General features: G+C 54.1%; 2 protein-coding genes across 4 annotated transcripts; one reads left to right on the top strand and one right to left on the bottom strand.

The window, feature by feature from the left end:
- Positions 1-347: 347 nt before the first annotated feature.
- MED29 (mediator complex subunit 29) lies at positions 348-4,356 on the bottom strand. 2 transcript variants are annotated; one of them, XM_045891489.3, is made up of 4 exons: positions 3,988-4,356; positions 3,215-3,273; positions 2,871-2,955; positions 348-661 (listed from the first exon to the last, which is right to left on the bottom strand). In XM_045891489.3, exons 1-4 carry the CDS (start codon positions 4,201-4,203, stop codon positions 419-421), a joined length of 603 nt encoding a protein of 200 aa, XP_045747445.1. In that variant the 5' UTR covers positions 4,204-4,356; the 3' UTR covers positions 348-418. The 2 variants fall into 2 exon arrangements, with proteins under 2 accessions (XP_045747445.1, XP_064437309.1); XM_064581239.1 differs by having other exon boundaries at positions 348-592; positions 2,872-2,955.
- A 104-nt stretch (positions 4,357-4,460) lies between these two features.
- Positions 4,461-9,298, top strand: PAF1 (PAF1 homolog, Paf1/RNA polymerase II complex component). 2 transcript variants are annotated; one of them, XM_045891487.3, is made up of 14 exons: positions 4,461-4,809; positions 5,405-5,434; positions 5,533-5,625; positions 5,949-6,070; positions 6,168-6,234; positions 6,334-6,435; positions 6,518-6,623; positions 6,724-6,792; positions 6,875-6,978; positions 7,069-7,185; positions 7,292-7,420; positions 8,355-8,460; positions 8,571-8,661; positions 8,740-9,298. In XM_045891487.3, exons 1-14 carry the CDS (start codon positions 4,763-4,765, stop codon positions 9,141-9,143), a joined length of 1,587 nt encoding a protein of 528 aa, XP_045747443.1. In that variant the 5' UTR covers positions 4,461-4,762; the 3' UTR covers positions 9,144-9,298. The 2 variants fall into 2 exon arrangements, with proteins under 2 accessions (XP_045747443.1, XP_045747444.1); XM_045891488.3 differs by lacking the exon at positions 5,533-5,625 and having other exon boundaries at positions 4,515-4,809.
- The last annotated feature ends 504 nt before the right edge of the window (positions 9,299-9,802 follow it).

The raw sequence follows: 9,802 nt of genomic DNA, 5'->3' as shown, positions 1-9,802 counted from the left end.
ATGAGAGACCGACAACAGACCCATGCCTTAGAAACACACAGAGAGACAGCTAGAAAAAGGAGCCACCACAGAGAGACCACCCCCCCGACAGACAAAATCCGGAAGGACTGAAGAAGAGAGGCAGGTCAGGGCTCTTTGCTCAGGCCAGGCTGGGGGAGAGCCCCTGGAAGAGGTCATCAACAGGCGGTCCAAAGTGCATCCCGGCTAGGCAGGACAGCAGGGCGGGGCGGGGGGGGGGGGGGCCGGGAGAGGCAAGGCCCCGCCCTGCGTGCTCCCTGCTGGCCTCTGCTGCCCCCTGCTGGCTCCGGCCACAGGGCTCAGGCGCGAAGAAAAGGCAGAGACCAGGCTGCTTTGAGGTCATTTTCATTCCCTCCCCGCCCCCTTCCCGCGCAGCCTGCCCACTCCCAGCCTTGCCAGCTCACAGGGTGCCCCCAGGGCCTGTAGGTGGTGCAGGCGTCTTGCCCGTGACCTTGTTCGCGCAGTCCAGGAGAGCAGTGTGAATGTCCTTGGCACAGGCAATCTGGGCTTTGATGACTGCCAGGTACTGTGGGTATGGCAGGCTGTCCGGCTGCACGGCGTCCGGTTTGGTGGCCGTGGGCACCAGAGTTGGAGAGTGCTTGGCGCTGTCGCAACTCTGGGACAGGCACTCGTGGGCCAGGCGCTGTGGACGGGCAGGCAAGGTGCGGCATCAGGGTCACTCCCGGGACTCCCAACCCCACCCCAAGGGCCAGCCTCGGGTAGCCTGCTTGGCCTCTGGACTCCCAGGGACTTGGAGTCAGAGCCTGGCCCTGCCAACCACATGCTGGGTGACCCTGAGGCACGCGGCTGCTTCTCTCTGAGTCTTTTTCCTTCTTTGGAAAACAAAATGGGCTTAATCACTGCCTTTGCTACCTCGTCAGGTGAGAGTGGGGAGAACAGCGTGAGAGACAGCCACAGGTCCTAGCACGTCACGGAATGAGGGTCAGCTGCCGGTACTGGGACTGTCCTAACTCCAGCCCTGACCCTGGCAGTGACTTCTCTGATGACACCTACTCCTGGTTTTCCTCCTCCTTCTCTGGCTGCTCTGTCTAGTTCCTGCTTACTCTGCCCAAGCCCTACGGGGGGCAGTTCCCAGGCCCCAGCTCCTCTCGTTCTCATGGCCTCTCACGGCTGTCCCACCCACATACACCACTCAGCTCTCACCTCTGCAGTGACAACACCACACCTGTGTCCCCAGCCTCCCCTGAAATCCCAGAGTTCTTCTACCCTCCCCACCAAACTGTTCCTCTTCCTCTTCCTGGGTCCCTATCTCAGGAAGGGCACTGCCATTCCAACTGGAGCCCTGGGCCTCATCCTGGAGACCGCTCCTCCCACGGTCCGGTAGCCCCGTGGCCTGTACACAGAGCCTTCTGGGTAGCTTTCCCATCTGCTCTTCCCCACTTCCTCAGGGCCCTGTCCTGCTGCAGCCTAGCCCACCTGAATCCTGTCATGGTTGCCTCCTTGGACTCTCAGCCTCCACTCTTGGCTCCTCTGACCCATCCTTCACTTGGCAGCCAAAGAATATAGCAGCCGTATTCCTAAAAAACCCAGCAGGTCCACGTTCTTCCCTGCTTAAACTCCTCCATGGCTCCCCAGCACCCTCGGGGCTATATTCAAAATACAACAAGCCCTGGGGCGCCTGGGTGGCTCAGTCGGTTAAGTGTCTAACTTCGGCTCAGGTGATGATCTGGGCGTCCAGGGATCAAGCCCCACGTCAGACTCCGCTCAGTGGGGAGCCTGCTTCTCTCTCCCTCTGCCCCTGCCCCCTGCTCCCGAATGCACATGTGCTCTCCCTTTCAAATAAATAAATAAGAAACCTTAAAAAAAAAAAAAAAAATCCAACAAGCCCTAATGCCTACTATATCTCAGCTAAACTGAATTTCGTGACATTCCTAAAGGGAAATTAAAGTAGAACCTGTTCCTTCTGGTTGGAACACCCTTCTACCACCACCAGGCTTCTCAAATTCTGACTTTTCCTTCAAATCCCAGTTTATTTTTTTATTTTTAAAAATATTTATTTATTTGACAGAGACACACAGTAAGAGGGAACACAAGCAGGGGGAGTGGGAGAGGGAGAAGCAGGTTTCCTGCTGAGTAGGGAACCTGACGTGGGGCTTGATCCCAGGACTCTGGGATCATGACCTGAGCCGAAGGCAGATGCTTAACGACTGAGCCACCCAGGTGCCTCAAACCCGTTTAAAATAATGATGATGATGATGTCACTACAGGAAACGTTTGCCACGTGCTTCGTACCATGTTACGCTTTTTACATATATGATCTTGCTGTCTTTCCCCAAAATCCATTTCTCAAAGGAGAAACCCGAAGCTCACAGGTAGAGACTGGTGGTCCATCCAGATTCCAGAGGTTGTGCTCTTAGCCACCTGCCCTCCTCGAAACTCCTGCCCCTCTACTATTTTTGCTCCAGCCTCAGCTCAGATGTGCTCTCTACCAGTAAACCTCTCTGAGCCACCCTCTCCTCTCCCTGCCCCACCCTAGGCAGAGTTGGGTGCCTTTTTTGGGCTTCCACAATCCTCTGAGCTTCCCTCATTTCAATCCTGACCCCTCTTCCTGTACCTCCCCCATCATAGCCCTGACTTCTGTGGCCTGGGCTTTTCCTATTACAGCCCTGAACACTCTCAGCTGTCACTGTTTGGGGATGTATGTCACCCCACTGAACTGGAAGCTTAGTGAAGGCAAGAATCGGAGTAACACTGTGTCCCCAGCATCAGCTAAGGCACAAGTGTGGCCCCTAGGAGATGCCCAGTGTGTGCTGACTGACTGAATGACAGTTCCTGAAGACCTGGGGACTGAGGCAGGACTGTGGTCACCCAGTGTCTAGGAGGCCACTTACCAGGCACAGCTCCAGCTGGTCACAGAGTGCGTAGAACTCCTCCAGACACTTGTCAAAGCGCTGTATGGGTCCATCACTGCTCTTTCTATAGCCCAGGAGAAGAAGGTGACTGGAGAATGGATTTCCAATCTCTGGGACTTCAGTGTCTACCCAACCAAGTATCCATCAGGAAACCAAGTTTAGGCCCAGAAGCCCCAAGGCAGGGCCTAAGGGGCTGTTTTAGAAGAGGCAAAAGAGCAAGCCTAGTCGCTAAGGAGTGGGGCTCGAAAACAGAAGGAAGGAGGATAGGTGGGTGAGGATCCAGGTGTGAGGTTCTAAGACTCGGGAAAGGGGACTATACTCACTGTCCGTTGTCAATGTTAGTGTTCTGAATCAAGTTCTGGGCTGCAACCTTCATCAAGGTCTAGTTAAAAAAAAAAATGCAGAAAACAGAGAAACAGAAGGGGACACTTTTGATAGATCTACACTCTTCCTTAAGATCTATTCAATTTCGGGGCACCTGGATGGCTCAGTCGGTGTCTGCCTTTGGCTCGGGTCATGATCCCGGGGTCCTGGGATGGGCCGGCGCCTGGCTCCCTGCTCAGCGGGGAGTCTGCTTCTCCCTCTGCCCCTCCCCCGTCCCCCCCATGCTTGCTCTCTCTCTCTGAAATAAAAATCTTTTTAAAAAATCTATTCAATTTCAAGCCTCCTCTTCACTTGGCACCTCTCCTCCGGTCAATCCAGAGTAGCAGCCATATTTTCCCAGAGGCCCGCTCTCACCTAGGGTTCTCCCAGTAATCTCCGACAGATCTTACAGTCCTCCCACACCCACCAATCACGGGCAGAATCTCTGTAGAGGCCAGTCCTTTCCTCAGGCTTTAACAACCAGAGCCTTGTTTTACCTTTAAACTCCCTCCCACTCGAGTTCCGGCCATTCCCAGGCCCAACATCCGTGCTGATCCGCTCACACTATCAATCTGCAGAGCTTCGCTTTGGCCTCATCAAGAGGACCAAATGTCATTCCGCTTTCCTGCCTAACGCTTCTTTGCTCTCTCCCAGACTAAAGAGCCCCTCTGCCCTCCCCCTTGGAATCAGAGAACCAAACCCCGCTAGCTTCTAGCAGCTCTCGGCCAATCACCTGTAGACTCTCCTTCAGCTGCGGGATGAGCATCTTATAACGCTGCACCGGATCGAAGTCCTGTTGCTGTTGCTGCAAAAGCCCGCTCTGGGCAGGCCCCACCAGTTGTGCTGGTGGTTGCGGCTGCTGTTGCGGACCCGGGCCACCAGACGAACCCGGACCCGACACACCCGCAGCAGACGAAGCAGCTGCAGCCTGCTGCTGGGACGCAGCCATCTTTCTCAGTTTAGCGCGCCGGAAGTGCGCCACAGAGCGTCTCTCCCTGTTTCTTTTTAGCGTCTCTGTCTCCAAGCCCCGCTTGCTAGTTAGCTCCGCCTCCCAAACAACTCAGCCAATGGGAGGAGAGAATAATCGCCTCCCGGATTCGACTCTCAAATAAGACGTCCAGACTGAGATACCGATTCGCCAATCACAAGAGGCTCTTCCTCCCTCGCTCCGCCCTTTACCCAGCCGTTTGCCAATCCGGGTGTGGGTGTAATCCGGACTCTATTTCCCAGAAGGCCTCGCGGCCTGAGGCGACCTGTCGGGTCCTCAGCGTCTTGGGGGCAGTTGGTGGAGCCGGAGCTGCGAGTCCGTCTTTGGCGCTGCCTGCGCGTTTAGCTGAGTCTCCCCTGGAACTCTTCACCAGCCTACCTCATTCCGACCCTACCCCGGCAGAGAGCGGCGCCAAACCGAGCCCTCCCTCGGATTAGGCGTCCGCCGACGTCGGTACCCGCCTCCGCGTCTCGCCGCGGCTCAGCAAGGACCCCGTCCGGGCTTCCTTCGCCTTGTCGCCATGGCGCCCACCATCCAGACCCAGGCTCAGCGGGAGGATGGCCACAGGTAGGCGCCACGCCACCTGGCTGTACCGCTTTCGTCTAGGTCTATCCAGGTTTCGGCGAGGCGGGGGGTCGGGCGCGGGTGTCTTCCTACGACGTCACCAGCCCCCCGGGTCCGCCAGTGATGCCAAACCCTCGCCGCGAACGCCGTGACATCACGGAGCGCTCACTTTTGACAGACGGGGGTGGGTTCCTTCAGGGATGGGGTGTTGCCCCCACCTCCCTGCCATGGAGTTCAGGGATTAAGCTTTTGGGAGACTATCTAGAAGGGATTGTGCGTTTATTACTTCAGTCAAGCGTTTGGAGAACCCCTTTGCTAAAAGCAATTGAGCACGTAGTTCTATTAAAGCACATGAAGACGGCCCCTCCAAAAGGGATTGAGCAGTTGGATTCATTCATGAAAGCGTTTGGAGACACTTTCTCTGCAAGGAGTTGAATCTTAGGGTCCTTCCGTTAAAGTTCTTGGAGCACCCAAGGGATTACCATTTGTCACCCCCTCCCTTTTTTAAAAGCTTGGAGAAACCCCCCCCCCTTAATTCTTCTGTCAATCCTGTTTTCTCCATCTTTCTGTCAATGTCTCTCTCTCTCTCACCTACCAGGCCCAATTCTCACCGGACTCTGCCTGAAAGGTGAGCCCCATTGAGGTTTCCCAGAAGGGGTGGGCCAGTGGGGGCTGGGAGCAGAGGTGGGGCAGCAGGGGCTGGGTTTTGAGCCACTGTATTCCCAGGTCAGGAGTGGTCTGCCGAGTCAAGTACTGCAATAGCCTCCCGGACATTCCCTTCGACCCCAAGTTCATCACCTACCCCTTTGACCAGAACAGGTGAGACTGAGATGGAGGAGGGCGAAACAACTCAGATCATGAGTTCCTTGAGGGCAAGGATTGCTTCTTTTGTTGACTGCTCTCATCTCAGGGCCTAGAACAGTACCTAGCAATATGGTAGTAGGTGCTCCATAAATATTTGTTAACGAATGAAACAAGCAGTGTCCTAGTCTTTTCCCACTGAAGAGCCAGCCTTCTGACTCCAACATGGGGGACACTCCCATTTTGAGTTCCTCCCTCGAAAAGCTTAGGCTCTGGGAAGCAGGAATGTGAGGGATAAAGCTGGAATCAGGAAAACATAATGGGTATGTTTCCCCACCCAGGTTCGTCCAGTACAAAGCAACTTCCTTGGAAAAACAGCACAAACACGACCTCCTCACTGAACCAGACCTGGGGGTCACCATTGATCTCATCAACCCCGATACCTACCGCATCGACCCCAACGGTGTGTGGGAAGGCAGGGAGGGCCTGCTCTAGGCCAGCAAAGGCCAGGCCCTCCCTCACAGCCCTCATAGTCCTCCTACCCCTTTGTTCTCCTCTAGTACTCCTAGATCCAGCTGATGAGAAGCTTTTGGAAGAGGAGATTCAGGCCCCCACAAGCTCCAAGAGGTGAGAGTGTGCTGAGTGGGGATTGGAGATGGGGCGGTGGGGGGAATCTATGATGGAAGGACGGTGGTGGATCCTAGGTGCCTAATACTCTACCCCCAGATCCCAGCAGCATGCGAAGGTGGTGCCGTGGATGCGGAAGACTGAGTACATCTCCACTGAGTTCAATCGTTATGGCATCTCCAATGAGAAGCCTGAGGTCAAGTAAGTTGTGGTGGGTAGGGAGGGAACGTGGAGATTTCACGTGTGTCCAGTGATCCCTAAAGGCCTCTCTCTTTACTCCTAGGATTGGGGTTTCTGTGAAGCAGCAGTTCACGGAGGAAGAAATATACAAAGACAGGGATAGTCAGATCACGGCCATTGAGAAAACTTTTGAGGATGCCCAGAAATCGGTATTTGAAGGACTGGGATGGGATGGGGTTGGGGGCAGACCAAGGTGCAGTTCCAGAGCTCCACATTCCTCCTCACCCACCCTGTTTTTGCCCCTACCAGATCTCCCAGCATTACAGCAAGCCCCGAGTGACACCAGTGGAGGTCATGCCTGTCTTCCCAGACTTTAAGGTCAGATCCAGGGCAGGAGGCAGCAAGGGATAGCCTGCCATCTCTGCTTGTCCCAGTCTAATCCCAGTGCTCTTGCCCCTAGATGTGGATCAACCCGTGTGCTCAGGTAATTTTTGACTCAGACCCAGCCCCCAAGGACACGAGTGGTGCAGCTGCTTTGGAGATGATGTCTCAGGCCATGATCAGGTAAGTAAGTGGCCCCACTGCCCACCTTGGCCTGTTCCTCACTGCTCCTTTGTTCTCACTCTTCACTCTTCCTCCTCTTCTCCCATCCAGAGGCATGATGGATGAGGAAGGGAACCAGTTTGTGGCCTATTTCCTGCCTGTGGAAGAGACGCTGAAGAAACGAAAGCGGGACCAGGAGGAGGAGATGGACTATGCACCGGATGATGTGTGCGTGGGTTGGGGTTAGGTTTTGGGAATTGAGGACTGGGTCTCCCTTTTCTCCCTCATAAGAAAGAAATGGGGGTGCTGACCTTGTTCCCCTCATCCTCATCAGGTATGACTACAAGATTGCTCGGGAGTACAACTGGAATGTGAAGAACAAAGCTAGCAAGGGCTACGAGGAGAACTACTTCTTCATCTTCCGGGAGGGTGACGGGGTTTACTACAATGAATTGGAGACCAGGTACTTGGTACACTCCTACCTCAGATTACCCTGGGTCTGTGCTTTAGAATCCTGATCCTAGGGTACGTGGGAACTACCATGGAGGTCATTTGGAGGCCTTGGAGGCATTTCAAATAAGAATAGCAGAAGCTTGCTTGAGCATGTGAGCTGGACCTGGTTCTAACACACGAACCCAGGAAAAAAATCTCGAGATTGAGCTATTTTGTAGGGTGGATAGCGAAGTTCCCTCTGATGTAATAAGACTTTATGTGAAAGTCAACATAGGTGAAATACAGAGTAATACATCAAATTAGCATAAATATTTTAAATGAAATCCTGGATACCCGAGTTAAAAAAGGGGATCCCCACAAACTTTCTCCTGAGAGCTAGAAGTTTACTCCTGTGCTAGGGACCTTGATGCAGTGTTAAGGGTTGGGAAAGAAAGTGTGACTTTGAGTTTGTTTAAAGCAGACATCACAAACTCTGATCCCATGTAAAAGGTAGCACTGTGGGCTGGTGGGCTCTGGGTGACTTGGAGCTCTTGGCGGCCTCCAAGGGGCACCATGACCTAGCCCAGCAAAGGGCTCCAACCTATTGTTGCTATTCTGTGGGAAGGAAAAGTCCCAGTGGAGCCACAAATTAACATTTTCCAAAAGCCAGCAATCTAGATTCTGTGCTTTTAAGTGTTGCTAATTCACCTTAAATCTGTTACATACACCGAACACGTGTGTGTGTGTGTACATTTTATAAATACATGCGACTCATGGAGCTATTATCCTTCCCTTTCCCTTATCCAACCTCTGACTTTAGTCTCCTTCATTCAACCTGCATTTATTCTGGTCTGTTCTGGAGTAAGCATTGGTGAGAAAGTAAGAACCAAGTCAGAGTAGATCCCCCGCTGGGGTCTTTAAATGCATCTTCCACACACCCCTCCCCACCAACCTGCCCACTGCAGGGTCCGCCTGAGTAAACGTCGGGCAAAGGCTGGGGTTCAGTCTGGCACCAATGCCCTGCTTGTGGTCAAACACCGGGACATGAATGAGAAGGAATTAGAAGCCCAGGTAACAAACCTCACTGGCCCAGGGCACCCATGGAGAGGGTGGGGGTGGGTGAGGAGAGAGACAGAAGCCTGACAGTACACCCTCCTTCCCCTCAACCCTGCCACTTGTAGGAGGCACGGAAGGCCCAGTTGGAGAACCATGAACCCGAGGAGGAAGAGGAAGAAGAGATGGAGACAGAAGAGAAAGAAGCTGGGGGCTCAGGTAAAGCTGGACAGGCCAAATCCCAGGAGCTCTGGAAGGGTGGGAAACTGGGTCTCATTTCTCCCTGCTCCCTTACAGATGAGGAGCGAGAGAAAGGCAGCAGCAGCGAGAAGGAAGGCAGCGAGGATGAGCGCTCGGGCAGCGAGAGTGAACGTGAAGAGGGTGACAGGGATGAGGCGAGTGACAAGAGTGGTAGCGGCGAGGATGAGAGCAGCGAGGACGAGGCCCGGGCCGCTCGGGACAAAGAGGAGATCTTTGGCAGTGATGCAGATTCGGAAGACGATGTGGATTCTGATGATGAGGACAGAGGCCAGGCCCGTGGCAGTGACAATGATTCGGACAGTGGCAGTGATGGGGGTGGCCAGCGGAGCCGGAGCCGCAGTGCTAGTCCCTTCCCCAGTGGCAGTGAGCACTCCGCCCAGGAGGATGGCAGTGAAGCTGCAGCTTCCGATTCCAGTGAAGCCGACAGTGACAGTGACTGAGTCCCAGGTCCTTCAGGGTTGGTGCAGACATGATTATAATGCGATTATTACGCGCAGGAAGGCACTTTTTGAGTGGTCTGTTTGCGAGCCCTTCCCTTTGTTTCCTTCGTCTCCTCCAAGCCTTGCTGTTAATAAAGCCAACTTTTTTCCCTTTACGTCCCATCCCAGCCCTATGGTCTCATTCGCTTTATACCTCTCCTTTCCCCCCAACCCAGGAGCTCAGTGGCCTCAGCTTAAGGCCGCTAGGTTTTCCATGAAGTGTAGCATAACAAAGGTCAGAATCCTTTTTTGTTTTTGTTTCTTGTTTTTTTTTTTTTTTTCCAAAATAAGCCCAGACCATTAAACAAGTGAAACTCCAACAAGTAAGTCTTCTCCAACAGCGAGAAAAACTGTACAGTTACTCAAAGCTGATTCTGCCAGTGGGGCTGGGGATAGGAGGGAGGGTGAAATCATGGTGGGGGAGAGGGGGCTGGGGAGGGGCTGGGGCAGAAGAGGGTCAGGGTCCTGCCCATCAGAGTGGGGCCGCCTGCGTCCTGCACACTCTGCTGTCAGGTGGGGGGAGGGGGGCAGCTCTTGCCTCCCATTGTGTGTGTGTGTGGGGGGGTGTCCCTCACCACCTCCCAATGCCAGGCAGAGCCAGCTCACCCTGAAGGGTAGTG

This window comes from Mirounga angustirostris, unplaced genomic scaffold, assembly GCF_029215605.1.
Source record: "Mirounga angustirostris isolate CCGP_5_RB_7025 unplaced genomic scaffold, mMirAng1.0.hap1 SCAF_16, whole genome shotgun sequence".
In the NCBI taxonomy this organism is placed as follows: domain Eukaryota; kingdom Metazoa; phylum Chordata; class Mammalia; order Carnivora; family Phocidae; genus Mirounga; species Mirounga angustirostris.
Note: the sequence above shows the minus strand (reverse complement) of the source record. Positions and strands in the feature narration are given on the sequence as shown.

Bases quoted from the DNA above. Each gene is read 5' to 3' on its own strand.
- PAF1 (XM_045891487.3), top strand. From the start codon at position 4,763: ATGGCGCCCACCATCCAGACCCAGGCTCAGCGGGAGGATGGCCACAG. The intron at 6,235-6,333 runs GTGAGAGTGTGC...CTCTACCCCCAG, and splicing joins GCCCCCACAAGCTCCAAGAG to ATCCCAGCAGCATGCGAAGG. The intron at 8,662-8,739 runs GTAAAGCTGGAC...GCTCCCTTACAG, and splicing joins GAAAGAAGCTGGGGGCTCAG to ATGAGGAGCGAGAGAAAGGC.
- MED29 (XM_045891489.3), bottom strand. From the start codon at position 4,203: ATGGCTGCGTCCCAGCAGCAGGCTGCAGCTGCTTCGTCTGCTGCGGGT. The intron at 2,956-3,214 runs GTGAGTATAGTC...CCTGGGCTATAG, and splicing joins ACTAACATTGACAACGGACA to AAAGAGCAGTGATGGACCCA. The intron at 662-2,870 runs GTAAGTGGCCTC...GCCCGTCCACAG, and splicing joins ACCAGCTGGAGCTGTGCCTG to CGCCTGGCCCACGAGTGCCT.